This window comes from Sturnus vulgaris, chromosome 4 (genome assembly GCF_052056855.1).
Source record: "Sturnus vulgaris isolate bStuVul1 chromosome 4, bStuVul1.hap1, whole genome shotgun sequence".
NCBI lineage: Eukaryota > Metazoa > Chordata > Aves > Passeriformes > Sturnidae > Sturnus > Sturnus vulgaris.
In genome coordinates this window covers 27,865,747-27,883,426 of record NC_142246.1, presented here as the reverse complement: position 1 = coordinate 27,883,426, position 17,680 = coordinate 27,865,747, and the positions used below count along the sequence as shown (strand labels likewise).

At 36.4% G+C, this 17,680-nt stretch overlaps 1 protein-coding gene across 1 annotated transcript in view; it reads left to right on the top strand.

The window, feature by feature from the left end:
• The first annotated feature begins 2,431 nt into the window (after window positions 1-2,431).
• The window catches only part of DLC1 (DLC1 Rho GTPase activating protein), a 216,252-nt gene continuing 201,003 nt past the window's right edge, over window positions 2,432-17,680 (top strand). Inside the window, exons 1-2 of the mRNA XM_088163409.1 lie at window positions 2,432-2,881; window positions 16,389-17,556. Coding sequence (XP_088019535.1) covers window positions 16,501-17,556 — 1,056 coding nt within the window. The 5' untranslated portion in view covers window positions 2,432-2,881; window positions 16,389-16,500. The remainder of the gene's footprint in view (window positions 2,882-16,388; window positions 17,557-17,680) is intronic.

Sequence of the window (17,680 nt, the reverse complement as noted above, 5' to 3'; positions counted from 1 at the left end):
GAAGAAAAGTAAAAAGAGAACACCTTATTTAATTAAAGCCAAGGGTTTATGATGGAATATTAAGTGAAATTTAGCTAAAGAAAAATAATTCTTTAAAAAATAATTAAAATTCTATTATTAAATATTTGTTTACTTTTTTGGAACAGTGTTTTTGAAATTTTCATCACTTTTTTTTGGTACTATAAAGCCAAAGACTTTTAGCAAATTTTAACTGCAAGGAAACTGAAGGCATTTTATTTTTATTCCCATAAACATAAATTTTTAAATTGTGCAATTTGTGCAATTGCATAATTGCAAATAAAATGTGCCCCTTCACAGCTTGTAACTTATTCACTAAATTCCAAACTGAAATCTTGCAGGGAAATAGTATAAATCACACTTCACAGTGGAGTAAAAGTTATGGATTCAGAACTGAGAGTAGCCAAATGTAGTTAAAAATAATCCTGAAAAGTTATTTACCTCTGGGGCTGTGCTTCTGGCTGTTCTGAGTTTACCAGCACATGTGCTGCTTCCTTTTATGGGCTTCAAAGACCTCCGTCTTTGAAGATGCAGAGGTTAGGCTGGGAAGTCATTCCACTTAAGGCTGTCTACCTCCACTATCCATATACATGAAAGCTACTGGGAAAAATTTCAAACCCACTTCCATTTGGGCCTGCATAATTTTGCAACTAACTTTTAAAGCTAATACTGTAATTTTAAGGCTGAAAACTGCATATGTAAAATTACATGTGTGACAATGAAGACCACATTCAGCAAATTTAGCAGATTTTAGCACAGAGTTCCACATGCTCAGGAACTAAAATTCCAGATATGGCCATATGAGTGGGAACTGGAGACAGCCCTACAGGGCTGGCTTTTCTTTGACTTAAGAAATGCCCTTGAAAAGATTCAATTGAGCTAATGAAGGCATTATATAAACAGTTAAAAGCTGTTGTTGGGGGCTGGTAGAAACTCATGTCTCAGCAGTTTGTAATTAAGAAGATCTTCTATCTCCTCTGAGAATAAATATCCTGTCCCAGTTGTGGCAGTCCTGCTGAATGCAGACTTCTGGTCAGTAAATGTCCAGACATCATATTGTGTATGAAAACATCAGCAATGTCTTACTTCTGTAGCTGTCTCTGAAAGCCAGACAAAGGCCAAAGTTTCCAATGAATAACCTGATCAATAACTGTAAAATCATTTACTCAGACCAATAATTAATAAAGAGGGTTTACACCACCCAAAGGGGTCATGAGAGAGTAAGTGATGTATGACTGACCCACCTGGTAAGACAAATAAACTTAGCAACAGCACTACTTTCTGTCTTGAAAGTGCGGAAAAAAAAAATTTACATGTTGATTACTATTATGAGTCACACTGACTTAAATGAAATAAATATAAAGTTATTTCATTTAAATATGAAACCAGAGGCCAAAGATGGGGGTTTGCATGTGTTTATTAGTAGAATTTGTTACGTGAATAGCTAATATTTGTTGCTAATAAATACACTAATTAAAGCCATACTAGTAATTTCCATTAGCTTACCCTCAAACTTCCACGGAGCTGTCCGTCTGGTTTTAATCAAAACCAAATGGTAATCCAAGTTCTCAGGCTGGAACAGCTAAGAGGAAGTCGTTCAGAGAAGGCAGAAGAAAGCAGAAAAGATAAACAGACGATATTCACTAAATTTGTATAGAGCAAAGGATGTAGATGCTGTGGGTTACTCTGGAGACATGATTCAGGCACCCTGTCAAACTGGAACGAAGTAGTTACAAGTGTTTTATGTCAGCAAAATACTAATATGATCAAGATGGAGTCTGTCCTTTTGCTTTTGCAGAGCTGGATTTGTGTGGCTCTGGAGGATTCTCAAAAGAGGTAAAGCAACATATTCCACTGCCTGCAACATGACTGTATTTAAACTGTAGCATTTGTTTTCTCAGATACAGCTTATTCTCTTGAGTAGGAAAGCAATTTTAGCATATGTCTTTAAATGGAATCTACCTAACTGTGTATATTTGTTCAACAGAATAGTACTCGACCTTTTGTCACTGTGATGTGTCAAGTTTAGACCACGTTTCTCACTACCTGATGTCAAAGCCCAGGTGTTTCAGAAATGTTCTGGATAACTGTTACCTTTGCATAAGGATTAGAGATGCATAAAGTATTTTTTTTAAAGGAAAAATCCAGGAAGGACAGGTTCAAAAACATTTTTACATTATGTAGCTGTAGTAGATTTTTTTCTTTGGCAGGAATAACCCGGCAGTGTATAAAGCTGAGTGCCTTGAAACACTCGGTCTTGAGGTTTTCTTTTCCCTCCATTTCTGCGCTCTCTCCCTGGCGCAGGCAGGCAGGCTCGCTGTCTCTCTCTCCCTCTCTCTCTCAAAGGCAGGAAATACTTTTCAGGCAATCTGGGCCTGGTTGTTGAGGCCCCCTTTCACAAAACATCAGTCTGAATTTAGTAGACAGAAGTCACTGGGAAAGGCTTGACAGGCTCGTGCTTAGCTAAGGCTCCCTCCAGCTGCAGAGGGTGTTTTTGTTAGAATCACACATTGAGCAAAACTGCTTAGAATAGAGCAATGATCTCAGTAGCGAAATCTGAACTTTTATGCTAGCAGGAGCTAGCTGGAACTGGGCTCTTTTGTTTGTTTGTTTGCTTCTTCGTTTTGTTGTTTGCGCTTTTTTTTCTTCTTCTACTGGCCAAAGATTTTAGGGAGGTCATGTCTGAATTCCTGATTTTCTTCATCTAGGTAAGGCTGTCTTGGAATCTTTCCGTACTTTGAGCTATCAAAAAAAATTATTTTTTTTTTAAAGAAAAAAGGAAAAAATAAAAGAAGGTAAGAAAAACGAGCAGTATCCAGCACTGGAGTGTTCTGCGTTCAGGATCCCAGCACTAGAAATAGAGGTAAAAAAATCTACAATCTTTAAAAATATGCATTTAGTTGTAAACTGTGACAACTCTGTTTATCAAAATATGCCAGACCTATATAAAAATTCATGTGCATTTTTCTTTGTCGTATAAAAATATGCCTGAAATGCTAAACTTTATTTGCATTCGTATATAAATAGAGCTGTCTGGTCTTGGTAGCATATTTTTTAATGTACATTAAATAGGAAACTTAGATGTGTGAGTGATTTGGGGTTTTTTTCACCTCATTTAACAACAGGGAGGGCATTTAGGGCTATGTTTTTTTCTCTCTCCCCACCTTCCCTTCCCTCCACTCCAGCAGTAATGATGATGGGGAGTGTTTTAGGTAGATATATCAGTTATACCTCTGCTGGGCTAGGTTTTAGCCTTATCTCAGTCCTAGATGAAATTGTAGTAGAAGTGACAATAAAGTCTTAAAGGCGTACACTCTAAATCTGAAATTCCAAGGTTTGTTTGTTGGCTTTAGCTAAATTAGGTTATTTTCAGTAACATATGATTAGATACAGAGATTGCTGTGTCCTGTGCTAGCAATTAGAAGAGGTAAGGTAAGATTCAGTAAATGTCAGCTGACTAAAATTTTTGGGAGGATGTATGGATTTACTATTTTTTCTTTTTAAACTAGTAAACCTGTAACTAATAAAAATAACAAGAATCTGCTGCTAAGGCGTTTAGGGAGAAAATCAGAATAGTATCTTTCACCTATATATGAATGCATTTATATTTTATGTAAAATTGTGATTTAATTATTAATTTGTTCTGGATATGACAAGCATTTTTTATGTCAATCTATATAGTATTCTTTGTCTTCCTAAAAATTCTTCTCTAATCTGAAAATTTCTTTTCTTCTTTCTTTCTTACATGCACTGTTAAGGCTCCATATAGTTATTGGCCAGATTAGAAACTAGAGAGAAGTCATCTGTTCATGTATTCAAGAATCTTTTAACTTTGCTTTTGCTATTTTTCAAAATGGTTGTTGTGTAAGGAAATGACTTTATGGTGTGAAAGGACGTGAAGGATATTCCAGAATGGGATCAAATATCTCCTCTGGAAAAGACTGAGAACTGTACACTTCACTGCCATTTGGGGGAAATGTGGTGTTCAGGGTGGTCAGAATTGGCTCTGGCATGTGAAGGGAATCTGAGCTGGACAGGGAACAACCAATAGGCATAAATTGTTCCTGAGTATATTCTGGGGTGAATTTTAACATCACAATCACTTATTTGCTTATGAACAAGTCTTCTCCAGTGAGATGTTCTGGTCTGGGAGAGCTGTGATACGTAAGTGGTGGGACTGAGAAGCTGAGAGGAGTTCGACTGATTGAGTCTTTTTTGTCATTCTCATGAAATTTGTGCTGGAACACTGATGTCTCAAAGGATTTAGCTTTAGTGGCTTTTGCTGCACTGTGTTCCCATGCTTGCTGCTGCAAGTATGTGTGCACGTATTTAGTATTAGTGAGTACTCCAGTTAAACAGAAGAAAATTTTCCCTATTAAGCAGTTATCTTCTGCAGCACCACTTCTGGAGTTTAAAGCATATAATGACCTCATCTGACTTCACTTGCAGATGAAAATACTTGACACCTGAGGCAGTTGAACTACAGGGTGGATAACAGAAGAGATCCCAGAAAGTATTTTCTCATTAAACTCTGAAGATTCTTGTAGGCTATAAGAAAATATAACACTGATAGATGCCTGCGTTTTTGATTTAGAAGGTTTAAATGAAAGTTCTGGAGACAAATCACTATTCAACTTCTGCTTCTACTTAGTCTAATTTCTATGTTATACTTACCTTGTTTTGTTTTTTTTTAAGATATGGTTGTTCAACAAAAAGGATTCACAGAAAAGTTACAGTCTAAAAAACCTCTGAAAATTATTTTATAGATATATAGCAATAATGAACATGTAGAGTTTTTGGACCTTGCTGTGTTCCTTCAGAAAGGTTAAAGTTCTTTATTTGAAACAAGAAAATAGCACAAGTAGTTGGATCAAATAACTCCCATGAATGAAGTAATGAATTTATATCTGCAGCCTTGAGAAAAATTAATGCAAATGGTTACATCCATGTAATAAGAGTTATTCAAATAGCTTTCCTTCAGCATGAATGTATGTGCCTGAAAACAAATTTTTTTTTGAGCTTGTACCTGTTGGCCTTCAACTTCTATACTCAGAGCACTGGGAAAAAAATGTTTATATATTTAGACCTAATTCACAAAGACTTCTGTAACACAAAGCAATGCCTCCTAAAAGGAAATTAAAAGTAAAGACAACCGCTTGGGTGTGCAGTTTTTAAATAGGTAAAGCTTATAGTAATTTTTTTTAAGTGCTGAGCTTAAAATCAATTTTGAAACGTTCTTTAGATGATGGAACAATCTAAGGATTCCCCTTTCAGCTTTTTCTTAAGTCTCAAAAGTTACTTAACTTTTCTTTTTCTTGATTGTCAGAAGTATTAAGCCACATTTTATATAATAGTTTTCTGTTGTTCTTAACATGTATTTTGTTGCTGGAATGTATCTTCTTTGTTATAAAGCTTCCCTGAGGACAGCAGTAGCAGAAGGAGCAACAGAACTTACAAATGTTTTTCTCTTTTTTTAAAAAGAAGCTATATTTTAGAATATCCTTCTTTTTTCTTTTATTCATCTGGTTCCATTTTCTATTATTTGTTTGTCTAGAGAAAAAAAAAAGAAAGGGGGGGGTTGTTGGTGTTCTGTTCTTTTTGCAAAATAAAAATCAAAAAGACAAAACCAGAGTAACATAAGGGCCAGAACAATTGAAATAGCATACACAGAAGTCTTAAATCTTGATTTCCTTCTTATTAGGAGAGAGCCTCTAGAGGTCTCTGATCCAACATGTCATTCAAAGTGGGGTCAGCTAGAGCCAATTGCTCAGGTCCTTGTCCACTAGGGTTTTAAATATGTAATCCAAAGATGATGATCACCATAAATTTTTAGTAAGGAATTTAAGACTGGCTGGATACACAGGTGTATTTTTAATATATGTGTATGCATATGTATGTATACAAGTATATATAAACATCTGTGTATATATGCATAAATTATACCTCAAACCAAAATTATCTAGAATTTTTACATGTAAATCCTATGTATATCATATTCATATCATATCATAATATCAAACATTATTTTATTGTAATAACTACTGATATTGAACTTCAATATGTTTTATATTTTAGTTTGCCATTGATATTTGTTGATTGTTTCAGGTACTACTTATTTAAGAGCAGTCTGTTGGTAGATAATTTCAAATCCACTATTACCATAGTTACTTGTTTCCCTTTAATGACAAAAACCACTTATACTTAGATTAGTAATGTCCAGAGTTTTATCCCTGGTGTATTTTACATCAGTCATATCCCAAATGCAAAGTTTGCCTTAGGCTGTGTGTGTCATTAAAACCAATCTCACTCATACTATGTACCCTTTACTTCTAGCTTCACTTTCATGTAGGCTCTTCTTTTTGTTATAGTGCTTTGTGATACTTCCTGTTGGTTATTCCATTGTACCCTGTGTCAAAATCTATTAGCTTTAGATTAAATGCCCTTGAACTTTAAGTTATTATCAATTTTCTTTCCTCCGAATCTCTACTTGTTCTCCCACCCTCTTGCTCACTCTTTATCAGTTGTAGAGTTTCCAGGTAGATAGGTCTTATTGGTGAGAGCTTCACAATAGGATGAAAACACTACAAATACTCTTTAATGCTAGAACAGATAAATGTTCCAAGTTGAACATCATGGTACTTGTGGAAAGTTCACCTTATGATAAAAAATTTTGGGATAAGAGGGAGTCGGTGGTGAGTTTGAAATAAACATCATTAGACCAAGAAGTGAGGGAAATCTGAAGTAGAAAGAAGGATTGTTGCAATGTGTCATTCTGGCAAGAGGAACCAGGGACAAATTTGCCAGGCCAAAGCAATTGGGGTTACATTATTAAAGCTGTATACCTGTACCTTATTAAGAAGATTCATAACCTTTATATTGTATTGCTAGCATCTTTGCTAAGACTATCACAAAATAGGAACCTTTTTTGACCTTCCTCATGAATTTTCTCATAGATGTCACAGACATGTAAAGGGTAAGGAGAACTTACTTTGGATTCAATTTTTCAGTCTGGAGCCCTTAACAATCCACTTCTTAGCAGTCCTGAGAGGCTCAACACACTAGAAGTTATACTGTTAAATTCATTACACATTTTGTTGTCTGCAGCTAAATGGAGATATCCCTTTTCATTTTGCTTGAATTATTTATCTTCAGTTAACGCTGTTTTATCAGAGAAAGTTGATAGCTTTCAATAATAACGACTAAAATGAGAAGTTTTTTCTGAAAGGAGTCTCTAAGATTTGTATCTTCCACACAAAATCCTGGGCTTTGAGGATTCCATATACAGAAACAATTTTACACTCTAGTACCATCAAATACCTATGTGCAGATGTCACTGACAGCTCCGAAACATTGAGTCACTGCCAGCTTAATTGGATATACCATACTGGATATAAAGATTTTTTTAAAGCTTTTGCATGTTATGAGAGAATTGGTAGCCAGTAAAGGAAATAGATCTGAATTAGTTTTAAAATCAAGGGAAAATCTCCATGTGAGCTCACACGTCATCTGTTTTATTTTTCCTGTAGTTATGTACTCAGAAACAGCAATTTCCAGGGCTGAGCATATCTTTCCAGGCAGACTACAGATGCTGAGTAGGAGAATATCTTTATAAAATCAGGAGACCAGCTAATGAGTTTGGAATTGAGGCACACTGGAAAATACTGTGGAGAATGGCTGCTGACTGTAGCAGATTATGCCTATGAGAGGCAGAGAGAAAGGGGATATAGAGGTGAAATACACATACTCTGCAAAAGTTCTTTGACTAACAAGTTTCCTGAATTCCAAAATAAGAATAATATAATAAAAAATAATCAATTTCAGGGTTAGGTTCGAATGCAGACTTTTTTCCTCCCAGTTTCACCAACCTGGAGGATAAATTAAGTTTTTACATTCCCTTCCTTGGAGGAAGTGGATTTAATTAGGTCCTCTGGTGCATTTACAAAGCATTCAGTGTACATTGTACGTTATTTCTCTCTCTAGTTTCAAAGAAATAATGGTACAGGTGCCATTTTGAATAATTCTTGCTTTTCACATCTTCAGCTACATTCCAGAAATACTTGCTCAGTTTGCTCTCAGTACATTTTTACGGGTGCAAAAAAATGGGATTCCAAGTGATTCTGCTAATGGTTCATTCCCACCAAAAAGCACAATCACCTCAATAGTCACTCTCTGTAGATTCTCAATGATAAAATATTTGTCTTTCTCAATGGGAGAAAAAAAATGTTCACCTCTTTATATACAAAGTGTAGGCAAAATAATGTTGAAAATACTTTTCAGTCATGTCTACACCAGGAATGAAAACAGGTGCCCTTCTATTCAGTAAGGATTCTGGTTGCCAAAAGTCATTGTCTGTAGTGCCTCATACTACAGAGGTTTCATAGCTCATGGCTATAATGAACACCAACAACTGCTTTTTCCATAGAAATACCATATTAGAACCTTAAATCTAAAAGGCAACAGGAATACAATCTGGTTAATTTGTATTGTTTTCAAAAAGACCTCCTGTAGCTTCTGTAGCTAAAAGATTGGTTTTTCACTAGAGTTAGCTAGAAAAATGAAATGTCTTCTATTTTGGGAGAAGAGAGGAAATATTTGTGGAAACACATTTCCCTAATTCAGGACCAAAAATAATAGCCACAGTTTTCTGGGTTGCCATGTCCCATGGGATGACCTTTTCTCATTTCGAGATGCTTACAGTACAACCAGGAAGTGAAAAGAGATGTAAGCAATCTATAAATTATGTTATCTTTTCAATTTTCTGGGAATAGAGAGTCAAAATGATTTGGAGGAGAGGACTGGCAGAACGATGAATTTTAAACCTCCTATGGACAAAGAAGACTTTAAACCTTTATACCTTAGATTGCTTTTATTACAAAGAAATACGAGATTTATATTATGGAATTAAGACAGTATCTAAAACTTTCACACTACTAAATTTAGAAGACCAGCAGACTCACAGATCTGAATTTCTAGATGGGTCTAATTTTCTTCTTAAAAAGTCTATGCTAGAAACCATTTTTTGGCTTATGACCTTTTTTACTTTTTAGTGGACAGTTATAAATTTGATGACTGTTGTCACTTTGGAATAATATTATGGTGAAGGGGGTAGATGTTCATAACTGCTAAAAATACTTTAATGCTGATTATTAATGTATTAAGCGGCTATTAACAAGATTACAGTAAAGTGGAATAATTGTCCTATAAAAACTTTAAAAAATAATATTTCACTGTTTCATTGACTATTCGAAATAGGAGAGAATCATAAAGTTGGGTATTTTAACTGTTGTGTTTAATTGGTTTGGTTTGATAATTAAATTGGGTGTAAAGTATATAAATCTTTAGTAAGCCTGGATAACTGTGGATCAGTTTGGATCCAGTAATTTCCCCTTTTTCATCCTTGAGGAAGAGCCTCAGCTAATCTGAGACTCAGCACTGGAAATCAACCAAATACAAATACAACCAGGCAAAAATCCACTGTAATCACATGTTGGCTACAAGTAAAAGCTCTTTGTTATCTGACGATGAGCACTGGTAATGAAGCTGCTTTTTGAGAAAAAGAAAATAAAAGAACTCCATGATGATTTATGTTTTCTAGCTATGCATTAAGGGATATTGACAAAGTTTGGTCTCATATCTTAGGAGCCAATAATATTTTCACAAAACAAGTTAGACTTTTGAAGTTTCTGAATGACTAACTTGCCAAATTGACTTAACATTTTGTGGTGTCTAATGTATTGAGATCTTATAACGCTGCTTTTTTTAATCACTACATGCCATTTTATTTAGTACAGAGAGTTTCATATGCAGTTTTATCTCCTAGTTCTCCATTTCAATTTCGTAAAATTAGCAAATTTCATCGTTTTACTTCTTTTCTTGTTCTGAATAATCTAAAAAAATATAGGTATTAAAACCTTCACGAAACTATTTTATTTTGCCTTCACAAAACTATTAATAATCTCCCTCTTTCTATAAAAATAAATAAATCAATCACATATATTCACTTCTGATTTTCTGTTTAGTTTCTGGTTTTTGTTAATTTTTATCTTCGTTATTAATTAGATTTTTTAGCCAATTAAGTGCATATGGAAATCAGATTTGCAAGTATGTAGTTCACAACCAAGTGGTCTTTTTTTAATTTGATTTTAAACCAGCTTTTATTGCATCCAGTCATTGCTCACAGCACTCCAAGGCTAAGTGTGCAGAGAAATTCCCCATTTTTCCCAACTTCTCACTCTATGGAGATACCACTCATGAGGCCTAGTAGGGAGAGGGGGATTTGAGGGCCAGAAATCTTTCTGCTTTGTCTTCCTTTTAATGACCAGAGAGAGGAAGATTGGAAAGAGTCTCTAATCCTAGAAAGGCTGTACCTCCCACACCTACTCCAGTCCCTGCTCAGGATCCCTTCTGCCTCTGTGGCTCTCTCTCAAGTAAAGCTCTTCTCTGACCACAAAGGCATTTGCCATTAGCTTGGAAGAATGTCCCTCTTGCAGTTTCCCAGATTTTTCCCTCTCTACATGTGTCTCCCCTTTCGTTCCTTAGTGAAAATAGAGTTATTTGGACATCTTTCAGAGTTACAAGTTCAATAATATTTCCCTTGAGTATTGTCATACAATTCTAATATTTGGTTCCCAATTGCTTTATTTTCTTGGAATCTCTCCTAACAGAAGCTTCAACAGGAGTTGGTTCCTCAAACTTATCAGGGAGGTGTCAGCAGTTGTGTGCTGTTTGATCTATAGCTGGACAGTAATTTTAAAATCCTGCATGGCAGGGTATGCTGGAAGGAATATTTGTATGTTGGACTTAGTACTATTTGCCTCTCTTTCTGTCCACTGATTCATGGCTGGAAATTAACAGTAAGATGTCATCAAAGAAAAGGACAGGTATGCTTTGAAAGGACATTAATTGGGAAGTGTTTATCTGTACAAAAATAAGCAACTCCTATATTTAATAGTCTGTGTTCACATTTATAAGTACATCACATACATACACATGCAAACCTGACCATTAAAAGTTATATAAAAGATTTAAATTGTTTTATTATTTCTTTCTGGAGACATATTTGTCTTAAGAGTACTATGCTTTTTCTGATATTTAGAATAAAGTTGTAAATATTTTTAAATAATTATAAGTTCAAACCAGTTTTAGCATTTGATTTTATATATTACAGAAATCTGAAAAAATGCATCTGGTGTTCACTAGGTTAATACTCCACAACAAACAGTCCTTATATTTCTACAACAGCAGGGTTTAGCATGGTCTAAAACCCTGCACTACAAATGTTGCTTATATAGAAACTGCAGACAAGGTGAGCCTCTGCTTCAGTGAAGTTCAAAATGTGGTCTATGTCCAGGAAATAAGAAAATGAAGGATTGTATTTTAAAAGCAGGAGATCTTTTAAAATAAATAGCTGAGTGAAGACCTAGAGGCTTATGTTTTATCTCAAATTATTTGTAAACAACATTCTGTGTCAGAGATTGGTATGGAGTTACTGAAAGAACTGTATGCAAGCCAGACCAGGAGATAGATGTGAGATGAGTTTATAGGAAACAGACCCTGCTCACTTAGACTTCCTTAAACAAAGTTTGCTGACTGGGGTCACAGACCAATGAAGATAAAATAATGGTAACAAAATAAATATTTCTGCTTGATCTCTGTTGCTTACATACTCCTGCTATGTAAAAAATGTAATGAAACAGTCTTTCATCTTTGTTTATGTTCATAAGCTAATGCTTCGCCTTTTTTACTTCTTTTTTGAGAAAAGATTTGCATCCCATGTAAAACATTAGCAGAAATTTAATTCCACTGGCATAATGGTGGGGCTGTACTGCCTGGGTTCTCAGAAACTTTCCTGCCACAGGAAAGTTCTCTTTCTCTGCAACTTTCTTCCTTCCAAAGCTTTTGTATTTATTGCAAGGTAGAGGTCTCATGCGGTGCAGTGAATTGTCAGGATGGAGGAATTGGTGGAGGCAGCAGGGATGTCACACCTGGGTCAGTGGCAGTGCTTGCTTTGGCCATACAGGGATGCCACCAAGAGTCCTGCACGGCAGTGCCTTACTTAGACCTGCTTTTGCCATACTCCTTCTCTCCTAATGGCCTGGGGATGAAGCCTCAGCTTGTGTGGTAGCTTCTATTGCTGCATGGCCCCATGTTTCTCTCCTTATCTCTTTCTTCCACTCTGGGAAAAACAGGGATCCACTCTCATGTCCTGGAAGTCTGAGGGACAAGATGTAGGATGTGGCTGTGTGCTTCTGCCCTCGCATTCTTGTAACTTGGATGTTTATGTGACCTATCAGCAGCTGCTCTGACTGGTCTGGGCAGCCACAGCTCCAGATATTCGAATAAATGTCTTTCCTTCCCTCCATTCTCCCTCTAGCTCCAAGACTTAGCTCTTCCTGCTGCAGCTTTCGCAGGCGTCAGTCCTATTATTGGGTTTGTGTAAGGATAGTTCTTTTAAAGTGCCATTTTTCCTTGAGGAGGGAAGCAAGGGAAGGTAAAACGTGTAGCACAGCCAAATCTGAATGGAATTTCATTAGATGAAAGAAAATTCTCTCTCTGAATTTTGAAAGCGGGCTGCAAGCAGTTTGATATGAGTTTTTCTGAAAAAAAATTCACAGGAATCCTAACTGAAGGAAAATGTTAGACAGTCATTATAAGAGAGCTTACCAGTTCATCATCATTTTGTGCTTTATCAATTGTAAAGTCACTCAGTTCTGTAAGACTAGACACAAAGTTTCTAAAAATAAACTAACTTAAAGGTTCCCCTACTTTTCATTAACATTTTATTTTACAGTGAAAGGAGATAGGCAGTAAATTATTGCAGAATTCATCTAAATTAACATCTAGTTTTGTAAACAATGTGAAGCATCATAGAGGGTTCTTGAATGGATTTCTGCTTCAGTGTGATGATCCACTACTCAGTTTCACTTTCTTTAGGTCAAGAATTACCTATTGGGTCAATGTTGCCAATATTCCTTAATTTAAACCCAGGATCAAGAAATTTTGCCCAGAAGATATTTAATCCTTTGTATTTTTGTTTCAAACTTTTATTCTTCAGAAAGTTAATAGAACTAAGCAATAACAAACAGTGCTATTGAAAAATAAAGCAAAATGTAAGTCTGAATTATAGCGACAGCTGAATGGACAGTATCATATTGATAGATGTTTGATCAGAAGAAAAGGTCTTTTCACTCTGCAAAACATTTCAACAGACTGATAATGTTCATCTGACAGTCTTAAAATACTGCAGAAATCAGATATAAAGGTTTCTAGTTGTGGCATGGCAAGGATAGAAAGTGAGAAAGGGGGATGCTTCTTCTCTTGGGCACAAGTACAAATGGACACGAGAGGGACGTTTCTCAGAGGGTAAAAGATTCTGCATGTCAAGAAAAAAAAAAATGAGCAGCAATAGCAGAAAAGCAGTGATCAAGGCAGGAACGCTTTCTCCTGCAAAGTGTCAATGCCCTTAGTTCTCTGGCAGAGAATCTCTTTCAGAGGTCCAGAGCAGTGAACCCTCCAAGGCACCTCCAAGTGCTTGCATGTGAGTGAAAGGAAATAAGTTGTCCTGAATAAATAGGTAGAAAAGAAAGTTTCTTGTCGGCCCTTAAGTGTCAAGCAATTAGAGCAGGAAAATAATTTTTAAGCTGAATTGTTTAACACAATCATTGAGGAGGGGAAAGGGAGCAGAAGAAAGGTAAGCTGTCCCCAAACTCTGAGCTCCTTCATATGCCATGGGAATGAGGGGATTTCAGGAACTGCTGGTGCAGCTGCCTGGGGAGGTGGCATATGTACTGTAGATTTTCATACTACTTGCTTACATACACTCATTTCTTAGAGAACAGTAAAAGTGCCCATGTCATATATTTATTTGTCTTGCATTTCAAGCGAAGTATTTTATGTTTCTCTGTTTAATAATTTCTCTGCAGTCTAATAAGGCAGCCAACACTAGTGATAATGCAAGTAAAACCAAAAGGTTCCTCAAGTAAAATTTGTTTTTCATCCCCCATGAAATATAACTCACCACATCCAAAAAGTGAAAAACAGTAACAGATCTGTTCTCTCATTTCTGTAACTCCATGTAACAGCAGCAAGGTTAACACCCACCCATTAACTCCGAGAGCCTGCCTTCTGCACATTAAGAGCAGCCTAATACTGGGTAGGTGGATGCATGTATGTCATTAGGAAGTTGCATTTTTTAGCTTTTTACCCTTTACATACATTTCTACATTTCTAGTATCTTTATTGATTATTGTCAGAAATGTCCCTATATGGCTGTAGCAGCCCTGTTTAATTTTCTCTAAAGTAGATGAGGGTGTTGTTCTAGTAGGAGAAGAAAGGTAAGCTGCAAATTGCAAATGCTCATGCTGCCAAATATTGCTCATGGAGGACAGTAGAAATCTTTGAGCCCTTTCTAGTAAACATGCTTCTTTTCAAAAATCAAAACAAAATACATTGGTGGGTATAAAATTAACTTAATCGAAGAGCTTTGGTGTCCATCAGGAAAAGGTGCAGTGGGAGTTAGAAGTATTATCACTATTGATTTTTCACTCAGGTGATTTTGGACCATGCACATTTGGAAATAAAGATGAAATCAGAATAAGAATGTGCTGTAAATTTATACAATAATTTGACTTTAGATTTTAATATTTTGGATTAATCTCATATTTGATCAGGAAAGAAGAGATAATTATACAATTTTATTAAATTTCACTACTAAAATTTGCCTCTAAAAGCAGATAATTTTTTTGGCCTGGCTCTGTGTGTTATTCTCCATTTTGCTCAGCCTCCCACATGCTAATGACTTGTGCATGGAATTTCATATGAATATATGTTCTTTTTAAGCAGAGTCTCCACAGAGGTGGCAAATGTGAATATGAGATGAAGCTTGCCATTCCTAAAAGAAGGTTAAAGATCTAGGACTGTGTACAAGTCTATCCTGAAAGTCAGTTTGTCAAGACATAATTTATGGAGGTTCAGTTGCCCAGGCATAATTCTGCATTTCTTTCAAGATAAATACTTTTATACTTACAGGCATGTGATTTGTCAGGGCAGCTTTGTGGCCTGGTGGGCAATCAGAATTTGTCTTAGTGGTCTGAAATGACCCAGAACAAACTCACTACTTAATCTTCTTTATTGCGGAAATCAATAACCAGAACCGTGCTAAGTGCTGACAGTCCTTGTGTAGGGAGTGAAAAGTAGAAGTGTCTGCTCCTTGAACTTCTAACATTTTATGAGCCAAAAGTTTTGTTTTCTTCTTTGACAACGAACTTGTTAATTTTATTTTATAATTCATAAATTAATATGAGATGGTTTTGAGCAAATATACGCATTCAATGACCCAAGATTAATGTATCTCAAATACCATCATACAGAAATGTCTAATGCAGCTGTCAATGAAAATTCCCCACATAGAAACCCAAAGCAGGAACAGTGGCCTCTAGCAGAGCCAGGCAGTCCAGGTGAGCAGCAAAGCTACAGCCAACCATGCTGGCTCACAATCTACCCTTCTGGAGAGCTCTGTCCTAAATAACAGTTTTCTCCATACCTTACACGAGAAGATCATGAATATATTCAGCAAGGGGAGTGTGTGACAGGCTTCAGGTTTTATAATGTATTAGAATGAGGAAATGCACCAGAAACTTAAAGTAGTTTTCGAAGTGTATTAGTTGCAATTTAGAGGGTAGGACTACATTCCCTTTAGAGGCCCCTTCAAACCCAAGCTAATCTATGATTCTATGATTTTTATTTTTTTTATTACTACACAACAACTGATTTACTCTGCAGTTTCATGTAACACTTGTAATTACAACTTGGCCTGAAGAGAATGAATAGTAACAATAAAAATAAGAGCTACTGAATGGGCCAAAGATACTCAGAAGATAAGTAGTTTATACATTCGGTAAATTTTGAAAAATCCTCAGTTGTTCTCTACCTCTTTGGGAAACAGCCAGAATTCTGCACTCCTCAGGTATCTGTGGATGAGGAAGAAATAAAGTTACTCTGTGCAAAGCAACTATAAGATATAATGTCATTTATACCCATTGAAATTATTATCTTATGAGAGACACAGTTAAGAGGAGCATGTTGTAAAATTTTGGCTCTGGAGCTTCTTACTTGTCCATGTGCCTCTTTATACCATTTTTGTTTACTTGATATTGGAAAGTAATCAGAAAAAAATGTTATACTGAATTATGAGTGCCGTCAAGTTTTGTATGAAAAGTATTAAAACTTTAAACAAAACAGTCTTTTAAATTCCTGTCCTTCTTGTCCCACAGTCTTATCTTGTTTTACACTTTTGTTTAAACTGTTCCTTCTCTTTCTTTTTTTTTATTTGGAGTTGATTCAATAACGCAGTCTTTTTTTATTTCTTGCAGATGTTAAAATGATGAAACCTTCTCCCCCTCCGGAGCAGTGCACAGCAGCCATGACATCTCCTCTGGTCCTCTGTGGAAGGTACATTGCAGTCTGCTGCTGAAGTGTTATGACATGTCTCTAGCAATCAGAAAGAAAAGCTGGGAAGAGCATGTGACCCAGTGGATGGGATTGGCTTTGGAGCCCGTGGAGTATAATACAGCATGTCGTCACGGACTTGTAGCTGATAACTTGCAGACAAGTATGGAAAAAGATGAGGTTTCCAGCGTGGACCGGAAAGAAAAATGTGCTTCATTTCCAGAATGCTACTACAGTGGAGAGGTGACTGGCCTCCCTGAAAAGCAGCTGGGAAATATTTCAAAGGAGGTGGATGAAAATGATAACCATGAAGATGAGGAACATTTTCTGGAGGCCAGCACAGAAACTTTAGTCCATGTGTCTGATGATGATGATGACTATTCTGCACTCAACCTGGATAGCGTTAATTACCACATCACTGCTGTAGGAAGTGAACCCAAAGATGAAGGGCACAACTTAAATGGAGCAGGCTCCTTACCACAGATGGTACCAATGACAGCGGGTAACAAGGCAGCTGAATCATCTGGAATCAGTGGAGATATAAGTGAGGAACCTGGCTGTGACACAGCTCCTAAAGAGGAGAGGAATGAAGAAGATGTTTGTGGCAGTATTGGCCAAAGCCTGGAGCTTTGCAATTATGAAGTCTTAAATGAAGTACTAGATGTAGAGAAGGAAAATTGTATCAATTCTCCAAATGTGAAAGAAGCTATTATGTCTGGGAAGCAGCTGCTTCATACTGCTGTAATTGCACAACAGCGCCGGAAATCTGATGCTTTCAAAGATGGGCTTGGAAAGTCTGAGTGCAATGTGGTAGAGAGTGGGATTTCTTCTGAATCATACACCAGTAGTGATGGACAGCTTTGTTCAGCAGTGCAACCCGGCAATGGCCTTATGCAATCTCCTCCTTGCTCTTGTATCCCGGCAGTGGAAAATGGTCTGGATGAAAGTGGTTTCACAGAACCTCAAGTGGCCCCTGAAAACAAATGCCTTTCAAATGTCAGTTCAGCAGAAGACATTCAGCTTTTACATGTAAGGAATCATTTGACCACACACGAATATTCAGACAATCAAGTGAAACTGCGCAAAAGAAAGGTAGGATGCTTGTAGACTGCAGAGTTTTTTCAAATATTTTCCCCCAATTTCTGATAGTGGTGATACTGTGCCTAATTCACTGGAGGGAAAAAACGATAGTTTCATTACTTTATCAGGTTCAAAC